The sequence below is a fragment of the Eretmochelys imbricata genome, chromosome 3 (genome assembly GCF_965152235.1).
Source record: "Eretmochelys imbricata isolate rEreImb1 chromosome 3, rEreImb1.hap1, whole genome shotgun sequence".
Lineage (NCBI taxonomy): Eukaryota > Metazoa > Chordata > Testudines > Cheloniidae > Eretmochelys > Eretmochelys imbricata.
Genome location: NC_135574.1, coordinates 161,445,831 through 161,458,851, shown reverse-complemented (window position 1 = coordinate 161,458,851; position 13,021 = coordinate 161,445,831). Strand labels below are relative to the sequence as shown.

The window sequence follows — 13,021 nt, the reverse complement described above, 5'->3', positions numbered from 1 at the left end:
ATATATACAAAATAGAAGTTTGGTGAAGATGCTGAAACATATTGATAGAATTATTTGCAAGTCAATGTATATAAACATATAAGAGAGGAATATATCTGTGTGTATTTAATTGAAAGCAATTTATGCTTCTTGCATTTGCAAAATATACATAATGCATGGACTCATTCAACCTGTCAAAGATTTCAAAAATATACTGAAGTAATTCTTGCATTATAGATACATGGCAAGTGCTGGAGAAGGTGCTCACTAGCAAGCTGATGCAGGCAGGGAAAAAAAAAATACAAAAGGAATGTCTTGCTCTAGCTGGCAGAAAAGCCAAGCAGGCCAAGCCTGATGAAGCAGTGGATTCCCATGACAGATATTCTCCTGGCCTCACAGCAGTAGTCTTGCGTCAAGCCACACCACGGATAGATTGTGTGTGTGTCTGCATATTACAAAAGCAGCTTCCACTTACCCTGTTTTTTTAAGGTGTCCATCAATGTCTGAGTGATGTTTGAGAGAGAGGAGAGTGGTACACGTTCACTTGCCAATATGCTTTCCAAAGCCTGTTAGCAGAAATTAACAAAATGAAGTATTTCCATTCATCTTCCTTCATGTTACTGTTGAAGTGTTTAAGGAAGCCCATAACAATACAAGTCAGAGTATTTTTAAGTTACTATTTCCGCTACACATATTTGCACTTACAGCACAAATGGATCCTGCAGCAAAATCACAAATCAACATGAATTCTATGTACTATGTTATAGAAAAAATAAAATAAGCAATGCTGTAAAGCAAGTCCTTAAGCTTTGTCAATGAGAAATCATGGAAAGAACTAAGAAAACTGTGAAAGGTCAATGGTCAAAGGTTTACACCCAAGTCTGATCATGTGAAATTCTTTCCCAGATTGAAACTCCCCCTCTCAATATTCACCTGTTTTTTTGTAGCAGGGTATTTAATATCAAGAATTAATTCCTTTGCTTCAGCTTCAACCACATCTGCAACAAAGATGATCCAGTCATTAATTCATATTTGCAACACGGATCTTGAAAAGCAAGTCATTATGCACCACAGTGAAGCTGTACACTTATTTACATTCTAATTGTTTGGTTTGACATGATTGGACGAACTGCCACCATTAACTTGGAAAAAACTCACACTGACTGTTTGCAGTGTTGTAGCTGTGTTGGTCCCAGGACATTAGAGACACAAGGTGGGTGAGGTAATATCAGAAGTAACAAGTTGGTCCAATAATAGATATTACCTCAACCACCTTGTGTCTCAGAAACGGAGAGGCATGTATCATTCCAAATTTGCCTCTTTTGTAAGAAAAAAATTACATATAGGAACAAGGGTATCTATGCGCAAAAGGTGATATCCCTCCTACCCCATGCAGCTGGCAAGCATGGACGTTACGCATCATTTAAACGCTAAAAATAGAGCTCAATTAGGACTTAAGTGGTGGACTGGGCTTGTGCTGGCTCTTTGTACAAGAGTGGATTTCACCCAAGGAGCCTTTTAAAAATCTACAGGCTACTTGCAAAAGTCATGACATAATTTGTGCCAATATGCACTAGGAGCCTGCCAAACTAATTTTACCCTGCCCTGTGAGAAAAATCTCACTTTTAATACAACTGAACCGTGTCATACCAGGTGACCTGAGTCAACATTAGGATGGGAATGCAAAAAGTACTAACAAAGATACCATTAGTGGGGCTGGGACTGCTCCGTAGAAGACCTAAAAATTACTATAATTCCATTTCATTTCAAGAGGACTCTTCAGATGTCTTTACTGTTGAGAACAATTGCTCTAAAATTAAAATGAGGTGCTGAACATCTCCAAATAACCAAGGTGAGAAGGATATACTGTACAGCACACTGAGAATTTACCTTTTTATGCTGTTTTGCCCGTCTGCACAATCCAGATCAACTGAGCTAGTCAGATGCTGCCGCTCACATCACATACACTACTGAACCCTTCAGGAGAAAGTACTGCCTGCCCCCTAACGCTCCCCAGATACAGCATGTCTCCAACATTGGTTTTTTGTTTGTTCTTGGTAAAATAGTATTAAGAAATCCCTAATTCTACTGAACATAGTTAAAAAAAAGCAAGGATTATTTGAATCCCATGATCAGACAGCTGTGGAGCTCAATAGTGAATACAACATCCCCAGCAGACTACATGGCAGATAATTTGAGACTTATCTAGACTTTGCAGATGTGTATAAAGAAACGAACATTAACTGAACGCTCTTAATCTAGTTTTTTGAAGCACTCAGCACAATTCTAACCTGATTTTAATATACATTTGAATAGTAAGTTTGCAGGTCTTCTTTCAATATGCAAACAAATTCACTTACACCTAACAAACATTAAAGACGGCAAAATCGACAGGTGTATATGTATGATATACACGTACACTAGGGATACAGGGTGCATATTGTGTGCTTCAGTTGGTGAGACATTAAGAAACAACAAACACTTAGGAGAAACCTACCCAGATTTGAGGTTTTAGCTTTGAGTAAAGCACTTAACTTCTTCACTAGATGCATATCTTTTGCTCGTTCACTCTTTTTATCACTGAAAAAGATTTTTAAACATCTCATATAAACACACACTGAAATTTTATGTTTGTTACTTCTGAATTACATCATTGGTGAAAACATTTTTTGTTCACTCTGGCATAAAATTAAAACAGTTACTAGTTATTCTAAAACTCAAGTATTACGTCTCATAAAATAATCACACATTTCATTTCCCAAGGGCCAAATTCCACCATCATTACTCACACTGAGGACACCTTTCTCCACACAAGTGCATGAGACTACTCTTGGAATAATGCACTACTCAGCATGAGAAAGAATAGCTAATTCTGGCCCTCTGGAACTAAAAAACAATTTCAAACACTTATCAAAAGGCTTCCGTTAAGAGGAGACAGTTAAGGTAGATTATGATATAAAATGGAGCTAACCTTACCTTAGTGCTAAATGGAAAGGTACATGAACAGTTTTTATGCTTCCAGACACTGGATCAACAAGACAGATCTGGTAAGTCTGAGACTGCCAACCTTGACTAATCATATTGTTTAAACCCATTATTTTATAGCCAGGATACATCAACCTGAAACAAACACACAGATATGGCCATGACAATGAAGACTGAAATTACCAACATGCATTTTTTGTATAAGACACAAGGAAGAATTTCATGTAGCCAGGACCCAGCACAACTAATGAAAAACTTCAGAATATCTAATTAGTGATCTATGCCAGTAAAGATTAGCAGGGGTGTTAGCAGTGGAGAGGGAAAAGGAAACATATTTGTTCATAAATAAGAGCACTGTGCGCTGCATTCAAGCAAGGATCAAAGGCATCGTCAGCAATTCAAAACCAGTCTACTAGCACTCATCACTGTGGGCACTGGAAGAAGACTGCCTGAGAGGCAGGGATATGTCTATTACACACTTATTTATCCCACTAGCACAGCGTACTTGTCATCATGTCAAGATGCTAAGCATTTCTTACCTACAGTGTTTCCCCACATTAAAGGCACCAACCCGGGGTCCTTGCTGAGTGCTCCACACTTCCAGGATTCCTCTTCTTGGAGCATAGATCACAAGAAATTGAGCCACTCTACTTGGACTTCGAGTACTTCCAAAAGGAGAAAAAACCATTTTTTCAGCTTCTCTTTCATGAAGGTCTTCCACAGTCTGAATCCAACCAATTTGTGCATCACGATATCCTTTGTAAGAAAGGACAGGAATTAGTCAACTAGTTTACACAAACACACACAACTGAAAATTGCCTGCCTGGAACAAGGTTTATATAAGTGTTGGGTGGAAGGTTATTGTGCCCTCCCCAAAAATTTTATTGTGACCACCTAAATGCTATTTAACAGTAATATAAGCACCCTTACCCAGCCTAAATAGCGTTACTCACATTTACTTCCCTAACACACTGATTGGGCCAATTGCTCTTTCTCCCCCCAACCAAGCTCTTCTGACACAGAAAAAGGGATGCCTTCCCAGATCAAGTCACCAGGATAGTACGTGGGATTCAGCATACACAAGTGACATCAACAAACCCTCCCAAGCCACATTACAATTAGCACACAAAACAAGTTTTAAAACTGAAATAAAATGTAATTGTGAGCTTTCTAAAGTGTTTGTGGAATAAGTGAAGAGAAAAGTAAAGTATGATTTCAGTTTACTATCTCCTTACCTCACTAGGAAATGCATGCAAAACATTCAGTTGTTAAACATTTGTTAGCAGTTTACAACTAAAAGGACTTGGAGAGGGGGAGAGAGAGAGAGCGAGCTTGAGCACGTATGGCTCACATCACACTTTATTAATAAACAGGTTTAAGCAACTTGCTGTAAATGCTGGGAAACCTGGCAGACCAAACTGTTGGTTTAGTAAATGCTTATTCAACTGAAAAAATAAAGATAGTAAAGAAACAAACAAAAACAAACAAACAAAAAAAACTTGATCATGGAAAGGTGTTAAAGTAACATGAAAGATCAGTAACACAAGAGAAAAATGGTGAGTGTGTATATCTGAACTAATAGAGAAGCACCAGAGAAACCCCAACTCTAGGGGAGAGGAATGCACAGGAGATACAAGGAGACTCCAACCATTATGCTACAGTAGCTGAAACAGAAGCTAAGCAGCCTGGGGGAAATGTGCAAATAAAGGTTCCTGAGTTCTAGTGGAGTTTCCTGTACATAGCCCACGTACTTGTGCTCAGTGCATCAACAAGAATATGAGAATGTTTGCTTGCAAATTTGATTTCTGTCATTCCTGACTGACTCCTGTTTTGGTTTCCCTTCTTAGACCTCTCCACAGCATTGAGCCAATTACAACGGCTGTCTGGAAAGAAATGAGACTCCACCGTGCTTTCCCTGTAGACTTAATTCAGGAAAGCCAGTATCTCTGGGCCAAAGTAAGCTTGAGTGGGAAAGGGAGAAGTGACATATATGGAATACAGTTTACTGCCTCTGAAGTAACTAGTGCTCTAAGGATCTTCCAAACTCGTGTTTGCACTGTGAGGGCAGTGGGAGGACAGAGTGCTGCTACAGATATTTGTAGCTTCACAGAAACCGGGTCCAGAAAGAAGGGTTTTTGTTTGTTCGTTTTGTTTTTTGTTTTTGTTTTTACAAAAAAAGGTTCTTCTACAAGTCCTATCCGGGGGTTGCAATATTGGCTGTGCTTGCTGTTGGAGTCTTGGAGATGACAACGTCTGCATCTCCTCTTTCCCACAGAAAAGCTGTGGCAGAGAGATGAAACTGATCGTGCTCTCTTGGAACAGCCAGCAAGAGATGCCAACTGACCCAACAAAGCAGTACGCATGTGGAACTGTCTGCCCTTCCGAGTGATTTTCTCTGCCTTTTTGTGATGCCTAAGGTAGGGGAACCAAATGCTGTTGCTTCGTCTCTCAACTGAGAAGAAACTAGAGCTGCACAAATCTTGAATAAATGAGCTCAAAACTCTTCAAGAGAATGACTGGATCAGCTGCTGCATGCTGTTGTAAGGTCTAGAAAGGGAAATTCAGCCTCAGTATCGGAGGCTGTTGATTAAATCCTTACTGTAGATCCCATCAATAATATTTTAAGGTCCAGTTCTATAATTCTGCCACCCTTGAATTTATATTAAATCTGTTTGAGAGATTAGAACAATAAGTGCCATGATAAAGGCCAAAGTACTCAGAATTCTAAGCCAAATTGAACAGCCACACCATTTCCAAGCAAACTAATTGCTGTATTGATATATACCAACATGTACCTTTCCACATGCGAATGGCAAGTCCTCGTGTAACATCCAGTAAAAGAACTCTTCCAAAGTCATCAGTTACTGCTGCCAAAGTGTTACATGGAGACAGACATATGCTTTCACCATGGCGCCGGGAATCTGGAAGTCCAAACCTGAAATCAAACACTCAGTTAACGAATATCAAAAGACACTATGTTAATTACTTTAGAATTATGAACAGTACCTTTTGCAGGATTAGAGAAATACTTTTTTCTAGGATGCCAAAAGGATGGGTGATTTGTTTTTGTTAACAAAAACAGAAGGAGCATTTTGCTATTAAAAATGTTGTGCTTGTATTTACTTAGAGACCTTGCAATTTCATGGAAGTCATACTATAATCATATTATAAACTGATAAAACATGAAAGGTCCCGTAAAAGTTCAGAGAGCAGGCTAAGTATGTTTAATGTCCCTAGTGCCTTGGCATGCAAAGAGTCTCTGCGACAGGTAATCTTGTTGATTCTTTTCTATTGCTGACCAGAGCCGGGCATACCTGGAGACACAGCATGGCCTTAGTGTTTAGGGCAGAGGCTAGGAATCAGGAGAACTGGATTTAATTTCTCAATTTGCCACTGTCTTTTTCTGAACCACTAGGCAAGTCACACCCTCTCTGTGCTCCTGTTTCCCTAACAGTAAAATTAGGATGCCTGTAAGTTATTGTAAGGAACTTTTACATCCTTGCATGCAAAGCATTTTGTACCATGAGAGTATTTACAAGATTGCTCATGCCACTCTGTTGAGTCACTTAACCTACTCAACAGTAATTCTCCTGCTGCTAAACTAGGCGGGTTTTGTTCTCTTTTGTTTTGGAGGGAGGAGGAGAACAAATGCGTGCTGAGAGCTAAGTAGAGATCATTAAATTAATTCCATTTATAAATTAAATCAATTGAAACCAAACTCACATTTAAAAAAATCCCAGCACAAGATTACCACTTTCAAAAACTATTCAAGACAATCAAGGAACAGAGCTTCGGAGGAATTGAGGAGTAGGTGTCAAACTTGCCTCACAGCTAAAGGGGTAGCAGGTTCAACTTTTGGTTTCTGCTTTTGGACAGCCTCTTCTTCATGTTTACTCTTCCAACCAAGCCAGCCACTTGCAACAGAAAAAGTGATCAGCAGAATGCCAATGACTGCACAACTTAAGACACGCAAGTTAAAACTAAATCAAAACAAAACTTTATTTTGCATTTCATTACCTGGCAGCATTAAAGAATGCTGAAGTCAGTTTACTAGCGACTGCTAATGCAACGTGAGACAACAGTGGCTGCGTGCTACCCTGAAGGAAAAAATAAAAGCATTCTTAGAAAGCAACAAGATAATTCCTTAATTTCTCTTATCACTACATAATGAGAACTCAAGTGCTGAAACACACTAAACACTGACTAACTCCAGCAATGAGGGGAAAAAAAAAATGCACTGCAGCTAAAGTCTTGAAAGAGATGTTGCCAAATTTGACATCATCCACATTAATTTTCAATACAAGCAAGTGATAGTTTCTCAGTCAGGTAGAAAAACTACAGATGATCTCAGCTATGCAGGCCTCATAGGCCCGGTACTAGGAAAGGAGCTAGAGGTCCAGCAAGATCTCAATTCAGTGTCCCTAATAGGATGTTATTCCACATCTCCAAGTCCCAGCTTGCTGTTTCAGAGGCCCGCTGAGAACCTCTGGTCGCTTAGCAGTATGTGGTGCTACAGCAGAGGCTAAAAACTACAGTCTATGATGCTTCATGGAGAGCTAGTTGGTTCTGTGGTATGGGGGTTCCTTATTGACACCAAAATAAGTACATTTTCTCACACATGTTTTGCAAAAACTTAGCTGCACAACATTCTGATATTGCTTTGGTTTTGTTACCTTGTTGACCTAGATAAAGATATTACACTCTGTCTTGTATGTTCAAATATACAGAAGGTAAACAGGAACATAAATATAGCCATGCTTTTTTACCAATACATAAAGAGTACATAAATATTTTTGTGAAAGGGTCATGGCAAGCAAAATCATTTTAATTCTCTATTACAATAGTTACAAATAAAGCAAAACACAAACTGGGGCAAGAGGACTTCAGGCTACAGAACACTCCCAGTGCCTCCATATAACAGGGTCAAAGGCCAAGTGCCTCCAGAATCCAAAAGAATTTGAAAATTGGATTATGACATGTGATCTAAAACTTATTTTAAGCTTATTTCCTTAACCAGAAAAGAGTAGCTAGTGGAAGACAAAGTCTCAACTAACAAAATTAATATTAAAAAAAATGTTTCTATATTGAATTTATTTTTTTTTTATTTAAGGTTTTTAAAAAGTTAAAGTCTTGGATGGCAGGAGCCTGGGGCACATTTCACAAAGAAACCATTCCAACCCAAAGGGATTTTTCCCAATTACAGGTAAATTCTGAAGACTGAAGGAAAAAAACCTGTACAAACTGGGGTAAATGAAGTATTCTTCAAAAATAGCCTTTTTTTATATATGGAAAAGAAAAGGATATTAATTCTCTCATTTGCCACTTGGGACAAACTAATTCTTTTATCATGCCCATTTCATAATATATACATACCTCCAGGGCATAAAAGAAACCAGTGAAAGGACTGGAGCCTACAGTAATGTACTGAGACATAGTAGGTGGACTATTCTTTATAGCTGCATTATAACCACCTATATTGGAGGCAGTCTTCATTTGATCAAAAGGAGACAGAGTCATGATACCTAATACAGAAAAAAAAATACTTAAATTCATGTAAACTCAATACAAATGGGCATTTCAGGCTCTTCAATTCTAAGTCTACTCATGCATCCCTGGCCGAACAGTCAAAACTCTAGAAAAATACAAGCCCCAACTTCACTGACATCTGGTTCTTGCACACTATATATAGCTGTATTATTGGATATCTAAAACTGATTATACAGTTTAGTAAGAAAGCCACATACCAAGATTTGGAATCAACTGACCATTTTTATTCCAAACAAACCCAGTAGATGCAACAAAAAAACCTACTTGTGATTTGTTTTCATTTTAAAAGTTTCCGTTTTTATTTTTTGTTTTCAAGGGGGAGTGTGATGATGGGGACCATTTCCTCTTCCTGATCAGAGGAGTGAGACCTGTCCCCATGACAACAGCAGGGGAAGGAAGCTCAAATATCAAAGAGGGCAGCATTTGACAAGTTACTTGGCTAACCGGAACAGCATAATACACCCCATGTGTCCCACCTGGCATACATGTCACCAGATACCCACATGCCCTTCTTCCTCACAGGCACTCACAGCCCATCTCTCCTTCCTTTCTCCAAAGACAAATAGAGGGGGCCTGGTCTGCCTCCCTCAACTATCTGCCTGTCTGTGATGGAGGCCTGGGGACAAGCAAACATCCTCATATCCCCAGAAAGCCATAGTGTGGAAAGAGAAGAGAGGCCTGCTATGTCACCTCTGGAAATAAGTCATCTGAACCTTTAAGTTTCCTGCTCCCTCTGCTGCAGGCAAGGTCTTTATCCTTCCTGCCAGACAGTCCTTTAATCCACCACATAGGAGTCTGACCCAGTCTCACTCAAACTAAGTATTAGGCTGCCCCCTTCCAAAAGAGAGAGGAAGAACAGAGACTATACACAGCCACTATTTCCTCATTCCTTCTAATGGGAGAATCAAAGCCTTCTGATGCTCTTAAACTCATCCTTTAACCTTCTTCTGCTAAGCTCTATGCGTTTCCATCCAAATGTTACCATAGAGCAATACTCCAACATGCACGGTAATCCCTTAGTCTGACAGCATTGACAAAAGAGGTCTCATCCAGTTGAATGTCTGAAGATAAATGGTAATGCTTACCCACACTGGCATGGTCAACTATGGTGTCCACATCCTGCAAACCCCACTTCTTATAGGCTAATGGTGGGGGTTGTATGTTCTCATTGCCTGATGCTGCGGCTGCCAATTTGTTATAAAAAATGAGACATAAGTAAAAAGCTATTAGTTCATGTCATCTTAAATATTGTATCATGTCAGCTCATGGTACAATGCTTTATATAATCAGTTACAACACAGTGAACACTGAGGGAAATGCCAGTGGAAAATCATTTTGTATTGTGATTAATAAGACATTACATACGATAACTTTACCTATAGGTTTTCATAGAAGCATTGTCAGACTTTTTTGTACAATACATTAAAGGACATGCTGTGCAAAATTAGAATATGACCATTTTTTCCATTTTGCTGAAATTAAGACACTTAATAAAATTTAGGGAGCAAAATTTTGTTCACAACATCCAGCTATATTTGTAAAGTCCAAAATAAATTAATGGAGATAATTTATCTTATCAGTTATTTATGGTTGAATAAATGGTTTCTGTATCAGTTCCAGAATATTGGTCCTTCTCCTGGTAGTGAGTGTCATTACGGGAGACAATCTTGTGCCAAACATAAGTAAGCAGGTCCTACAAAGATCCACATTCACAGGATATGCGACAGTATGCTTTATTATACTTGAGTTGCTAGCAATGCTCCCATCTCAACCTGTCTGCAAACTTAGGACAACGCATATGCAAGGGATTAGCACGTGAAAGATACCGGAGTGCTTTTATTGCAAGCATTAAAGTGCAGCTAGTTCTAATTGCTCTCATTTGTGACGAGTGATAATTCCTCAGACAGTAATAGTAAGGCTATGCTTTGGTGGTAGGAGTGGCTATAGCTAGAGTTAGGGTCTATGCCTTGGCAGGTGGGACACAGTATAAAAAGGAACACTCGTCCTCAGTGTAGTTCTGCACAAAGGTCTCAAGGGGTGTCTGTGGGGCCATTAGGGCGACTGACTGAATTGGCACCTGACCTTGTTCAATGACTCTCTTGGTTCTTAGCTGAGGGGATGGGAGCCTTCACTCTTCCTTGCCCTGCATGGAAATACTCTCCTCTCCTGGGCCCCAGAGGAATCAGCCCTCTCCCTGCACAGTGTCAGCCTTAACCTAATAGTGCTGTTGGCCCCACAATTCCTGATGCTACCATGCTGGCAGCTCCATTAGGGTTCCTCTCTATTCCTGGCCTAACAATGTGCCCATTCCGTGTCACTGGTTCCTGGCAGAGATTGAGAACAGGCAACAGAGAGTTGGAGCACAGTAAGAGGCAAAATCAGGACTCAGTGCAAGCTTTTGATTAAGCCCATCTCCCAGCAGTGAGAAACCCTCCCTTCACCCAGCACACCATTACTTGATGGTTCTCCTTAACCCCAGGAAACTGACCAGTTCCCAAGGCGCAGCACACTTGGATTAGCCAGCATCCCAAGGATATAAGAAAAGAAATCAAGGTAAGCAGCAGGGCAGGTTGTCAAAAAGATTGAAAAAGAGTACGCATTTTTCCTTCACAGAAAGAGCTAAAACAGCCCTCAGGATTTTTCATATCTTAGCCCTGATCTACACTGGGGGGGGGAAATCGATCTAAGTTACGCAAGTTCAGCTACATGCATAACATAGCTGAAGTCGATGTACTTAGATCGACTTACCGTGGTGTCTCCACCACAGAGTTGACTGCTGCTGCTCCCCCGTCAACTCTGCTTGTGCCTCTTGAGGTGCTGGAGTATAGGAGTCGACGGGCGAGCGCTCGGGGGTCGATTTATCGCATCTAGACTAGACTCGATAAATCAATCCCCGCTGGATCGATCGCTGCCCGCCGATCCAGCGGGTAGTGAAGACATACCCTTAAAAGTGTAAGGATATCAACCATTAAAATATGAAGAGCATCTGCCCACAGCAGAATCACTGTTATGACAGCAGTACTTTTCAAAACCTTTCATAAAAAGAAAAACACTCAACTAAAACAAAAATCACTAAGTGATCACTGTGCTGACCCCTCTAGACATTGATAAGGTGCATCTAAGATGGCTGCGTACTAGCAAGTCAAATCTTCTCCAGTCAACATCCTCAAGCAAGCTGTGTTCTGAGGAAGTGCATTTCTCAAAAATATTTTCCTTCACATAACTATAAGCTGTATAAAACTGACAAACCATATTGGCTTCAACTCCAGTCTGATACAATTAACATGAATTTTCAATGATTTTGTATTAACATACAATGTAACAAACAGACTTCTGTAAGTACAGGCAGTCCTCGGACTTATGACACAATCGGTTCCTGAAAATTGTGTCACAAGTCGAAACATCGTAACTCAGAACCGCAATCCACTCCATTGCAGGACTGAGCGCTGTAAATTCAAAACCAATTGTCGTAAGTCGAATCAGGGTGTCAATTCAGAAACATCGTAAGTCGAACGTCGTAAAGTCGAGGACTGCCTGTACAAGTACTACTGTAGGTCACAGCAATAGACAGCTTCTATCAGAGACGTACCTCTTGCTACCTGATTACGACAAGCACGAAGGGACTGAAAGAGGCTGAAACCATCAATTGTCACAACTGCTGCTGGATACAGGATACTCAGTTCTTCATTCTTTATTAAAAACAATGAGGTAAAGGAGACAATCACTTTCACCATCATTATGTCAACTTAGCACTTCTCCTCTCTGAAGGAAAAAGCTTTGTAAATAATACAAGGTAACAAGTGTTTTGTCTGAACAGTTCATTTCTAACAGACTCTGCACAATGGAATATCATGCAGCAACAAAGAAAAGTTTAAAGAACTATCCAACATCTCAGCATACAATTAACAATTATTCAAATACAGATGCAGTTCTGTATTTACAGTCTACATTTTGTCTGCTTTCACTGAACTTCATGCCCCTCATCTATTTATATTTTAAGGGTTTAAGCAGAGAACATACAAGTTGTTGCAACTCGTAAAGGTCGCCTTGGTATGGGTCTATCTAGAGTGCAAATATCAAAGGATTTATGACTCAAATCCAATATCTATAGTAGGGTCTAAATTGGCACCTGGGTCCATTTTATATACCCAAATGTCCATCTGCAAGATTTAGATGTCTTGTTAAAACCTCCATATGTCAAAATTGGGCCCACATCATGCTAAACTGTCATCACAGAAGAACACTTGTATAAAGATAAACTTTCTAATACTTCCTAGTTTTTTTCATGTTGCAGAATGGTGGGCTTTTCCACAAAGTTGAACAAAGTTCTACAAAGATCCCTGTACAGCAAACGGCATAATAGAATGCAGATTCCTACGACTGCCTCCAAAATAGTCGTAACTTTTTTCTTCGGAGGTTTTTTTTGTTTTTTTTTTTGTTTGTTTTTTTTAACTTTTCAGCTGTCTCCAGAGTAACCTTACTGAGAGATAAAAGAATATTAAGGCATCTG

The 13,021-nt window shown here is 39.6% G+C and overlaps 1 protein-coding gene across 5 annotated transcripts in view; it reads right to left on the bottom strand.

Moving 5' to 3' along the window:
* RAB3GAP2 (RAB3 GTPase activating non-catalytic protein subunit 2) overlaps positions 1-13,021 on the bottom strand; it is a 70,972-nt gene that overhangs the window by 27,340 nt on the left and 30,611 nt on the right. For all 5 annotated transcript variants that reach the window (XM_077813741.1, XM_077813742.1, XM_077813743.1 and 2 more), the window contains 11 exons: positions 12,101-12,200; positions 9,597-9,695; positions 8,338-8,486; positions 6,982-7,061; positions 6,789-6,878; positions 5,760-5,899; positions 3,504-3,720; positions 2,956-3,099; positions 2,477-2,559; positions 913-977; positions 455-545 (listed from right to left, as the gene is read on the bottom strand). In XM_077813741.1, coding sequence (XP_077669867.1) covers positions 455-545; positions 913-977; positions 2,477-2,559; positions 2,956-3,099; positions 3,504-3,720; positions 5,760-5,899; positions 6,789-6,878; positions 6,982-7,061; positions 8,338-8,486; positions 9,597-9,695; positions 12,101-12,200 — 1,258 coding nt within the window. The remainder of the gene's footprint in view (positions 1-454; positions 546-912; positions 978-2,476; positions 2,560-2,955; positions 3,100-3,503; positions 3,721-5,759; positions 5,900-6,788; positions 6,879-6,981; positions 7,062-8,337; positions 8,487-9,596; positions 9,696-12,100; positions 12,201-13,021) is intronic.